This window comes from Schistocerca serialis, chromosome 5 (genome assembly GCF_023864345.2).
Source record: "Schistocerca serialis cubense isolate TAMUIC-IGC-003099 chromosome 5, iqSchSeri2.2, whole genome shotgun sequence".
NCBI classification, from domain to species: Eukaryota; Metazoa; Arthropoda; class Insecta; order Orthoptera; family Acrididae; genus Schistocerca; species Schistocerca serialis.
The window spans coordinates 430,066,902-430,079,195 of record NC_064642.1 but is presented as its reverse complement, the minus strand read 5'-3'; the positions used below and the strand labels follow the sequence as shown (position 1 = coordinate 430,079,195).

The following is a 12,294-nucleotide window of genomic DNA, read 5'->3' as shown; positions in this document are numbered from 1 at the left end:
AATCACTTTTTGTGATTATGTTTTGCGAACTGTCAACCTGTGGAAACACACTTAAGAAACTACTCACTTTTTTCCATGTAAATGCATACACCGCACAGTAGATGTGTGCCCATAAAGTGTATGAATGCACTGACCAGTCTCGGCATTCCACACTTTCAATGTCCGATCAGTGCTTCCACTAATTATTGTAGTACCCGACATTTGTGAAGACCACACTCCTCCTGTGTGGCCCACAAGGGTACGCAGGCACTGCAACAGAAAGAGAGATTTATAACCTTAAACTGGCTGATGAAATCTTTAAACTTCAATAATTTTTTTGGCACAGTTACAGTCTTGGACACCAAATTCCTGCAGCAAATAACTTCATAATGTGTGTACATAAATGAAGAGTTGAATTTTTGAAATATATTTGCATTAAAAAATGGTAAACTCAAATGTTGTCAAAGAAACTCCCTTTTGAGAGACAAAAAGCCTACAAGTATGCTGAAAGTTCATCTGACTGGTAGATATACACACAAAAATTACTGTGATTCATTCTTAAGTTACAAAACATTTCTTTTCATCATAAAGGAAAATGGTGATTGCACTCCACTATCAATCCCCATTGATTTCAAAGCCACAACTTCCCACTTTCCTGAAGGTCCACTCAGTACAACTATTTTCAGTATCTTCCAGGTTTAAAATAGAGCAACTCTATGTAGCATAATATAACATGCCAAGATAAAAATAAATAAATAAATTACACAAAACCACAGTGAACCTCTATGGCAAACCAGAATAACTTTGTGCCTTAACAATCTTGTTTGAGTGGTCTTTAGCCCGATGATTGCATTGATACAGCTCAGCATACAAATCTATCTCACGCAAGTTTCTTATATAAGTAACTACTGATGGGTTGAGTGGGGCCAGGAGAAGGGAATGGGAGAGAAGGTGTTGGTGTGAAGGAATGAGGATAGTGTGTCTCGAACCTGAGTCTAGACCATGAAGATATCAATGAAGCTGAAGCAGACTAACAGTTTGGAAATTTGGGAGGTTAGGAGTGTTTCCTCTAGATGGTTCATAAACAGGTTAGGAGGGAGGGTTCCATGCAGGTGCCTTCAGCTGTGCCAGAGATTTGTTAGAATACTTCCTCTTCAGAGGAGGAATGGTTGTGTCTCAGGATAAAGTTAGATGTAGGAGTAATAACATAGGGGGTTTGGAGTCTGAAGGACCTGGGAAAGGTAGTGTTTAATTGTGGCAAGACCCTGGGTATGAGGAATGTTCGTGCACAGCTATGAGAGAGTGCCCATTCATCATCCAAAACCACCCAGGACTGGAACAACTGAAACACATCCTTCATCATGTCCTCCAATGAGGGACATCCTACCAAAATTCCTTCCCACCCCTCCTACAGTGTATTCTGTCGCCCACCCCACTGCCACAACATGCTACTCCACTCCTATGCTACTTGCAATCCCAACCCCTTGCCATATCCCTGTGGAAGACCCAGTTCTGAGAAGTGGCCAATCCATTCAACACGCACTTCCTATTCCAGCACTGTCACAGGCTTATCTTACCCCATCAAAGGGCGAGGCACCTGTGAAAGCACCAATGTCGTATACCAGCTCTGCTACAATCAAAGCACAGTGATTTTTTTTATATTGGTATGACTAATAACCAGCAGTCCACCAGGATGAAAGACCATCACCAAACTGTGGCCAAGAGCAAAGTGAACCACCATGTGCCACAACATGCAACTAAACATTACATGCTTGATTTCAATGTCTGCCTCATTACTCTGGCCATCTATATTATCCCCTCCACCACCAGCTTTACAGATATGTGCAAATGGAGTTATTCTTATAACATATTCTCCACTCCCAAAATTATCCCGGTCTCAACCTATGATAACGTACTGTCCCTGTAACTTCCACACAACACTTTCCGGCCCCTGGTGCCTCTATCCTATCGTGTCCTCTCTTTTCATGTCCCATGCCCACACTGTGTGCTATCATCTGCTAATGCAGTCGCCTGTCCCTTCCCTTCCCTGCTCCTCTCCTTTTTCACTCTCCTCTTCTCCCCACACACTCCACCTCTTCACACTGCACCAGGCAGTCTCTCCAGGCCACGATCCAGTCCCTGCACATCTCATGAGACAGCATTACTCTCTTCCACAACATGTACACTGCTATCCTTCCTCCTTTCCAGCCCCACGACAGATTGCTATTTACATGACAATCTTATTTCGGTCAGAACTGCTGGTGGTAGTGGCCTTGTGTATTGTGTGTGTGTGTGTGTGTGTGTGTGTGTGTGTGTGTGTGTGTGTGTGTGTGTACACACACACACACACACACACACACACACACACACACACACACACAGAGTGTGAGAGAGAGAGAGAGAGAGAGAGAGAGAGAGAGAGAGAGAGAGAGAGAGAGAGGAGGGGGGGGGGGGGGGGGGGGTAGAGCATTACTGTATACCTGTGGGGTAGAGGGGGGAGTGAGGAAGGTAGTTAGTTTGTTTTAGGACACAAAAAACAACTGGGTCATACATGCCCAAGTCAAAACTATAGAACACGAATACAGAGAGGAGGGAAACAACTATATGTCAGTCCCAATGGACAGAATAGGAGACATCTAAAAACAGGCACGTGGAAAACGGACTATAAATAAATGCATAAAAACGCCATACAAAAATGGAGGTCCAAAACTATAGATTTAATGGCCTTTGCCATAGTGCTTCGGTTAATAAAAAGTAAAATGCGGTAGACAGCCCGTGCGTCATTCGATAAAACAGCTGATAAATCAGACGGCAAACCCAAGCTAGAATGTAAATTGTTAAAAAAGGGCATTCCAGCAGGAAGCGGCAGACAGTTAAAATTTGGGCACAATGCGTACGAAGCGGCAGGGTAGTGCCACTGAGCAAATGACGACAGCTAAAAAGGCACTGCCCAATATGCAGCCGAGTTAAAATAATCTCCTCCCGGCGGGAGGGCTGAGAGGTTGTCACCCAAGGCACCGGGAGAGGCTTAATAAGACAAAGCTTATTCTCATGAAGGGAGGACCATTGGTGATGCCAAAGGGACACCACCTCCTGAAAGATGGCAACACACAGATCATTGGACGGAATACAGGTACTCATTGGTTGAGGTACGAGGACTGCAGCCATGGCAGCAGCATCAGCAGCCTCATTTCCTGGCAAACCGACATGACCAGGGACCCACAGAAACATTTCATTGGCTCCACCAAGAGTGAGTAAGTGAATTTTCCTGGACCCACTGCACTAAGGGATGAGCAGTGTACAGCGTACATAGTCTTGAGGGCAATGAGTGAGTCTGAGCAGAGGACACAATTGGAAAGGCTGTGTCGCCTGATACAAGGCGAAGAGCTCGGCAGTAAATACTGAGAAATGTGCCAGAAGCTAATATCAAAAGACACAGGTGCCAATGATGAAGGCACACCCAACCCCACAGTCAGTCCAAGAGCCATCAGCGTACACAAAGGTACTATTGCAAAGTTCCATGCGAAGGTCATGACACTGAAAGCGATATACCAAGGCTGGAGTAGTGTCCTCTGGAACCAAATGAAGGACAACGTTGACATGGGCCGCTTCACGGAGCCAAGGTGGTGAAGGGTTCACACCCACTGGAAAGGTTGCTGGTAGCGTGAAGTTAAGCTGCCATAGCAAGTGGCGAAAGCAGACTCCAGGAGGTAACAGAAGAGGGATGAGCCCCAAGGAAGGTAGGTAGAGGAGAAAGGAGAGGAATAGAGTGTGGGATGGGTGAAAGGAGAGCAGCATATTGCAGGGTAGTAGACTGTTATATGGCAAAAGGAGATGAGGAAATTATAGGATGGAGATGTGATGTGATGAAAGGAGAGGTAGAGGGAGGGAGGGAGGGAGGGAGGGAGAGAGAGAGAGAGAGAGAGAGAGAGAGAGAGAGAGAGAGAGAGATGGGTGGGTTGAATGCTTAAAGGCACCAAACAATGTCACCAGTTGCTCTTATCTGCAACAGATAAGTCAACAAGACTAACAACATAGAAGGGCTTAGTGCACAAAACCCAAGGAAAGAAAATGCCAAAGTCTACCGAAGATCAACATAGTCTAGAAAAAGGAACAATGAAGAAGAGAAATGGGGGAGGGAGAAAGAAATATGGGTGAGCATCCATTGAGCAGCTAGAGGCACCCAAAGGCAGAAAGTGTGATGGGGACATAACCCCACCACTTACCACACACACACCCCAACAATACCCAGAAATGACAAGCAACAAGGACAAGACAAGAGAAGCACAGGAAAACAGAGGTAGAATACTAAACTGAACAGAACAAAAGAGAAGGGAGAAGATGAGCAAGAGAGTGGGCAAGGCGAGGGCTGGGACAGACCACCAAGCCCAGACAACCGATGCCCATTTTGGGCTGAGGAGCTAACAGATTCCTGCCTACACCTCAATTGGCCAACAAGACTGAGGTGCCCTCCCTTAGAGAGAATGGTAAAAATCCAATTCATGAAAAAGCATAAAGCCAAGTCAGCCACTGAGATATCGTAGGTTAGCACCAGGGGAAGCAAGTCGGGAAGAATAAAGTGTCTGTCACACGGCGGATAGATTAGGGCAGCCCAGCAAAATGTGGATTACTGTGAAACAGGCACTACAATAGCAGTGGGGCAGTCCCTACAACAGAGGAGATGACCATGAGTCAGCCAAGTATGGCCAATTCAGAGCTGGGAGAGGATGATGGCCTTGCTGTGCTGGTACTGCGAACGGCTGAAAGCAAGAGGAAACTACAGCCGTAATTTTTCCCGAGGGCATGCAGCTTTACTGTATGGTGAAATAATGAGGAGGTATTGAATAGAATTGGAGAGAAGAGAAATTTGTGGCACAACTTGACTAGAAGAGGGGATCGGTCGGTAGGGCATATTCTGAGGCATCAAAGGATCACCAATTTGGTATTGGAGGGCAGCATGTAGGGTAAAAATCGAAGAGGGAGACCAAGAGATGAATATACCAAACAGATCCAGAAGGATGTAGGTTGCAGTAGGTACTGGGAGATGAAGGAGCTTGCACAGGATAGAGTAGCATGGAGCGCTGCATCAAACCAGTCTCTGGACTGAAGACCACAACAACAACAGCCACTGATAAGTATTGAAGCATTTGGCTGTGCACCCAATCCTGTCCAGGAGCCATGTCGGGACACAGAGCAAAGGCGCAGATGAATTTCCACTCACTAAATGTTGTGTTATATGGCTCCAGGTGGTGGGGAATGAAAGATAAAGGAAATCATTCCAAATGGTTGAGAAGATGGAATGCAAGCAGATAAAAGACCAACACTTAGGCCTGGCAAAATGGTCAGCAATATGGTCTAGGCTGATAGCGAGGGCAACACCATTCAAGGAACCTCCTGACACACCTCTAAGAGGATGAGGGCATAAAATGCGCCAGATCTTTGCCCATAACTGCAAAAAAAAAAAGGGAGTATGTGGCCCTATGGCAGCAGCAAATAGTTCCCAACTAATATGTTTCTGGAATTTAAGAAAAAAAACAGGCTCGGGCACAAATCCGTCTAAATCCTGGAAGCAGTCGAGAGACGGATGCCGTATGCAGAGTTGGAGGGCACGAAGGCAGTCTTTCATAGCCTCGGTGATTTTGAGGGTCCACCCAGGCAGTCTTCTCCAGGGAAAACCCTAGGAAGAAGGAATTGTTGAAGCAGCTGTTGAAAGTATGGCATCGGTCAAACTCTGTATGAACTCATCAATGCTGTCATGCAGTGGAGCGGGTGGGATGGCAGCCAAGAAAAAGGCATCCCAATCAGCATTAGTAAAGGCCCATCTGGGAGAGCATCGAGGTGACTGATGCTGCAGAAAAGGTAAGACAATTGGTAAATGATCGCTATCATCATGAACTCCCAACAGAATGGAGGGGAGGAATCCAGGGCTGCAACAGAAAGAGCAATGCCTGAGATGGTCTTCAACAATCCTGCCCCAGCCAGTGGTCACAGTACAACCCTACAGCGGGTTATGGGCATTAAAACCTCCAAGATGAAGAAAGAGGTGAGGGAGCAGTTAGAGGGCAAGAACAGCAGAAAGCATAGGAGGCCAGTCTGGGGGGAGATAAAGATTGAATACCATTATTGCATAGTCTAAATCGATTTGAACAACCACTTCTAGTGCAGTATGCAGAGTAACAATGGAAGTAACAATTTCCATGTGCAACAATTTCACCAGAGGCTCGCAATGGGCCGACCCAGTTCCAGCAGAAGGCTTGGCAAATGAATATCCACAAATGAGATTCCTGCAGTACAACACAAGTTACAGAGTAGAGAGAAACAAGAGACTGCAATTCCAAAAGGTGATGCTACTGACTATTACAGTTCCACTGGAAGAGAATAGTAGAAGAGGCTGGATGGATGTTGAATGGGCCACAGTTGGTCATCGTGCAAAGCCAGTGTCTGTCTGCAGTAAGGATGGAATGACATCCATGAATGTAAAATTGGACCCTGATTAAGAAGGAGGGTCTGACACCCCCTGGGATGTTGTGGGTGCCACGTCCTGAGACTTGTGCAACTTTTTCTTCTCCTTCAGACTGCAAGAGGAAGTGTCATCAGGAAAAGACCAAGTTGCAGCAGTATCATAATCTGAAAGACAATGAGTGGCCTTGAGGCCCACACAGCATGGGTTCTGCATCCGACTCAAAGCGACAGTCTGCTTCTTGTGAAGACGCCAGGGATGGAGTTCATAGAGGGAGCCCCACCTCCACTGGGTGCCAGAGAAGAGCTTTTCTTCTCCAGCCAACGAGAAGGAGCAGTTCTGTGAGGGGAAGGAACAGGAACTGCTGGGGAGGAGGAAAGGACGCAACAGAAGCGAAGGCAAATGTTAAAGACACCAGGTGGAGATTGTTAAGTTACCGGCAGGCCTCAGAGTAGGATAGACGTCAAGAGTTTTGAATTCCTTAATCTTGTATCAGGCAATCTAGCGAGTGAGGAAAATGTAGACTGGAACAGTTCATGTACTAGGTTGAGGTGGTGCAAGGACTCCCCACATGGACTTGATAGCCACAGTTGCTGCAAATAGGATTCACCTCACAAAAGATGGGATACAGGGCTTCCCATTACAATGGTAAACCATAACTTCGACTCTTTCTGAAATGATACCTCCTCAAAAACCAGAATGAAAGTGCCGGTATCAATGCGACTCTCCTCAGGACGTCTCTGGACTCACCAGATGAAATTAAAGCTGCGCCATGCCAGATTATTACTGAGTTCCTCGCCAGACTGTAAAGAAGGTCCCTGTGGAAGATAATGTCCTAGGTTATGTTTAAGGACTGGTGAGAAGTGATCAATAGGACGTCTTCTAAGTGCTTGCCAGCACGAAGGGAAACCAGTTGACTGGCAATAGAAGTTTTAATCAGTTGGAAACCAGATCGCATCTTACTAGGTGAACTTCACCAAACTTATCTTCCATACATTCTACAAATATGAGCAGTTTGATAGCAGAAAACCAAGTAATGTGGTAAGGGTTTCATCCTTAGCCACAGGGCTTGGCCCTCCTTCCAAGTGGTGGTCATGGAGGGGAAGGCCAAGGAAGCAAAAGTAGAGATGCTGAGAAAACCGTCCTATCTGAATAGACAGCCACGGAAGAGTGGCCAGAAATAAGGAGCTTGGCATGTTTTGTGTGTAGTGTGTCTGCCCTGGTACCACCCATTCCAATCAACAGCTCACACTGTGGGTGCCACCCAGGTGCAGTAAGGGGTACCTGACAGAGCGGTCATTGTTGGGAGTACAAATGCCCCAAAAAGATGAACACCCACACCTTGGAATAACCAAGTTTGTGACAGGTCAGGCACCAGAAGGATGATTTGTGTGTTGTCTCTGGTGGCTCAGATGAATGGGTAAATAACAGCCCCAGCACACAGACTGTCTACATGTGCTGGTGACCTAGCAGGCTGGATGTGTGGGAGAGGGGGTAGGAGAGAGGCCAGAGTGGGGGGAGAGAGGGGGGTGGAAAGATGGGGTGGAGAGGGGGAGAGAGAGAGAGAGGAGGGGGGGAGTGAGATGGGGGGAGAGAGAGGGGGGAGAGAGAGGGGGGGAGGAGAGAGAGGGGGGGAGGAGAGAGAGGGGGGGAGGAGAGAGAGGGGGGGAGGAGAGAGAGGGGGGGAGGAGAGAGAGGGGGGGAGGAGAGAGAGGGGGGGAGGAGAGAGAGGGGGGGAGGAGAGAGAGGGGGGAGGAGAGAGAGGGGGGGAGGAGAGAGAGGGGGGGAGGAGAGAGAGGGGGGGGAGGAGAGAGAGGGGGGGAGGAGAGAGAGGGGGGGAGGAGAGAGAGGGGGGGAGGAGAGAGAGGGGGGGAGGAGAGAGAGGGGGGAGGAGAGAGAGAGGGGGGAGGAGAGAGAGAGGGGGGAGGAGAGAGAGAGGGGGGAGGAGAGAGAGAGGGGGGAGGAGAGAGAGAGGGGGGAGGAGAGAGAGAGTGGGGAGGAGAGAGAGAGGGGGGAGGAGAGAGAGAGTGGGGAGGAGAGAGAGAGTGGGGAGGAGAGAGAGAGTGGGGAGGAGAGAGAGAGTGGGGAGGAGAGAGAGAGTGGGGAGGAGAGAGAGAGTGGGGAGGAGAGAGAGAGTGGGGAGGAGAGAGAGAGTGGGGAGGAGAGAGAGAGTGGGGAGGAGAGAGAGAGGGGGGAGGAGAGAGAGAGGGGGGAGGAGAGAGAGGGGGGAGGAGAGAGAGTGGGGAGGAGAGAGAGTGGGGAGGAGAGAGAGTGGGGAGGAGAGAGAGTGGGGAGGAGAGAGAGTGGGGAGGAGAGAGAGTGGGGAGGAGAGAGAGTGGGGAGGAGAGAGAGTGGGGAGGAGAGAGAGTGGGGAGGAGAGAGAGTGGGGAGGAGAGAGAGTGGGGAGGAGAGAGAGTGGGGAGGAGAGAGAGTGGGGAGGAGAGAGAGTGGGGAGGAGAGAGAGTGGGGAGGAGAGAGAGTGGGGAGGAGAGAGAGTGGGGAGGAGAGAGAGTGGGGAGGAGAGAGAGGGGGGAGGAGAGAGAGGGGGGAGGAGAGAGAGGGGGGAGGAGAGAGAGGGGGGAGGAGAGAGAGGGGGGAGGAGAGAGAGGGGGGAGGAGAGAGAGGGGGGAGGAGAGAGAGGGGGGAGGAGAGAGAGGGGGGAGGAGGGAGAGGGGGGAGGAGGGAGAGGGGGGAGGAGGGAGAGGGGGGAGAGAGGGGGGGAGAGAGGGGGGGGAGAGAGGGGGGGAGAGAGGGGGGAGAGAGAGGGGGGGAGAGAGAGGGGGGAGAGAGAGGGGGGGAGAGAGAGGGGGGGGGAGAGAGGGGGGGAGAGAGAGGGGGGGAGAGAGACAGACTCGCACTGCAGACACTACGGAGGGAGCTCTTCCTCAAATTGCAATTTGGAAAGGGAGGTCAAATACAATGGGGGGGGGGGATACAGAGACAAAAATGACAATGGAAAAGCATAACCATGGCAGTAGCTGGGTTGTCATAAAGGAGGGGAAGAGAGTACAGTCCGGGAGAGAAGAAGGCTGCAATAGCTTGGTATCCCTTGTGCACCACACACATATCCGCAGAAGAGGTGTGGGCTTTGGGGGAGGGGAGGAAGAGGAGGGGTGGAGGGAGGGGAGGGGCGGAGGGAGGGGAGGGGCGGAGGGAGGGGAGGGGTGGAGGGAGGGAGGGAGGGGTGGAGGGAGGGAGGGAGGGGTGGAGGGAGGGAGGGAGGGGTGGAGGGAGGGAGGGGTGGAGGGAGGGAGGGGTGGAGGGAGGGAGGGGTGGAGGGAGGGAGGGGTGGAGGGAGGGAGGGGTGGAGGGAGGGAGGGGTGGAGGGAGGGAGGGGTGGAGGGAGGGAGGGGTGGAGGGAGGGAGGGGTGGAGGGAGGGAGGGGTGGAGGGAGGGAGGGGTGGAGGGAGGGAGGGGAGGAGGGAGGGAGGGGAGGAGGGAGGGAGGGGAGGAGGGAGGGAGGGGAGGAGGGAGGGAGGGGAGGAGGGAGGGAGGGGAGGAGGGAGGGAGGGGAGGAGGGAGGGAGGGGAGGAGGGAGGGAGGGGAGGAGGGAGGGAGGGGAGGAGGGAGGGAGGGGAGGAGGGAGGGAGGGGAGGAGGGAGGGAGGGGAGGAGGGAGGGAGGGGAGGAGGGAGGGAGGGGAGGAGGGAGGGAGGGGAGGAGGGAGGGAGGGGAGGAGGGAGGGGGAGGGGAGGGGAGGGTAGGAGGGAGGGAGGGATACACCATCCACCCACACAGAATTAGCATAATTTGTGTATGCACAAGAATTAATTTACCATTGCTCATTTAAACACACACACACACACACACACACACACACACGAACAAACAAACAAACAATTAAAAAACTGTACAGAACAGCACAATTATTTGGCATTACTAATATTTTTGCATGAAGTATGGTTACAGACCTAAAAGGACAATATCAAGAAGGAAAATGGATACTATTTTACTGTGAAATACTGGGGCACAATTCAATGATAACTCACCTTTCCTGTGGTTGCTGACCACACTTTTAACGTATTGTCATCTGACCCACTTACTATCCGATTCCCTGAGAATTGCAGGCATGTTATTACATGGTCATCATGGCCTTTGAGGACTTTTGGTGGTCGAATTGGTTTTACCCTCCAATTCATTTCTATCGTATGCTGGCGCATGAAAGCTGCCTGCAATATAAGCACAAAATTACATTACTTTTTAATCAAAATACATTACACAAAGGCATTATTTTCTCACATTTCTGGTCACAAAACTAATATTCTTGGGAAATGAAGGAATGGTAACTGTTATACACAACATAATATCAATGTCTTGTTATGCAATGCAAATCCTACAAATTTAAATTTCAATATTAATACTAGCTGTGAAATTACAGCAGGAAATAGGAAGTCCTCTTCAAATCACGTCAAGAATTTTCTGTTTGTATGTTTCAACATTATACTGATTGGAGCAATCATATCATGTCATCCATCGTAGTGTCTTCTTATGAAACAATGTGATAGTTGTAACAATGGTTAATGTTTTTCCTATTACAGGGTGTATAGGTGTACAAGGAAAAAAAATTCCCGGATTTTTCCCAGATTTCCTGATTAAAAAAGCACTTTCTCCCCACATGAAAATACACTTTTCCCAAGGTGAAAAATACACTTTTTCCATGATTAGTTGCAGTATACTTTCCCTCGGAACTGTAAAAATATCAATCCCCCAGCATGGAACTTCAGAGAACGAAGAAACTCCGAAGAAAAAAATAAATAAATCTGGAAACATCTGTGACGTGCAGCAACATTTACGCTGCATATTTTTGTATTCGTATTACGAAAATATAGATTCGAATTCCACTAAACACAGCAGGTTAGTTTTGGAAGCACTGAAATCTAGATTGAAAAGTGCTTTTGTAAACCCATCATAGCTTATGTCATGGGATCTTGCCAGCCAATGACAGCAGATATTTAGAGCATAGGAAACTTTATGTAGCCAGCCAATAGCAACATCACTTAAGTAGTGTGAACACACAAATAGGAAAAGTTAATGGTTGAAATTAATGTACGTAGTGTAGCTACAAGAAAAGCTAAGCTTTCACATATATTACTGTCTTTTTTGGGTGTATTACTCTTCACAATACATCACAGAAATGTGCCCGTAAAATTTTAAATAAAGACATTAATATTTGGTCTTCTGTGCTCAAAATTCTTGTAAGTAGTTACTCATCAATGTGTTAAGCTTTAAATGAGAGTCAAATGCTCTAATTTAAGAAATTCATTGCACATTCACACACATAACATAATTCATCTTGCATAAAGGCGAAGTTTACTTTGAAACTAACGCTTTTCAAAGCACCATTCGCAATACTTTCCCATAACCTGTTAGAAATAGCTTTGTATCAGCAGTTGTCAGAGATTGCCAGAAAACAGACTTTACTGTGCGTGGGTGGCTACAATGATGCAGGAAGCCCGTATGCTCGTACATATATAGTATTTAGAGATCTTACATGATGTCCTAAAATAAATAGGATACTCTGAGAGGATCAGAATTTCGTAATCCACGTTAAAATGCATACTTCAGCTTAACGTGCACATTCATATGTCCAGATTCACAACGAAGTAGGCCCCAACTTAATATTAAGCTTTTTGGTGCGATTTTTGGGATGCAAATTTTCTTGGTGTACCAGTACTGTATTATCTTGTGTTTGGTTCTTTATTATGGCATAATGCCATATGTGCCTGAAGATGAAAATGTGCACTTGAAATTCAGTGAGCAGTTGAAACTAGCCAATATTACGGAAACATTTCATTTCTATTAAATTGACTACCTCTGGGAAAGGATTAATAAAAGACACATTTACCTAGCAAACTG

General features: G+C 48.2%; 1 protein-coding gene across 1 annotated transcript in view; it reads right to left on the bottom strand.

Annotated features, from left to right (window-relative positions):
- The window catches only part of LOC126481070 (F-box/WD repeat-containing protein 7), a 138,254-nt gene that overhangs the window by 53,737 nt on the left and 72,223 nt on the right, over positions 1 to 12,294 (bottom strand). The window contains exons 7-8 of the mRNA XM_050104555.1: positions 10,428 to 10,607; positions 68 to 249 (exon numbers count right to left, since the gene is read on the bottom strand). Coding sequence (XP_049960512.1) covers positions 68 to 249; positions 10,428 to 10,607 — 362 coding nt within the window. The remainder of the gene's footprint in view (positions 1 to 67; positions 250 to 10,427; positions 10,608 to 12,294) is intronic.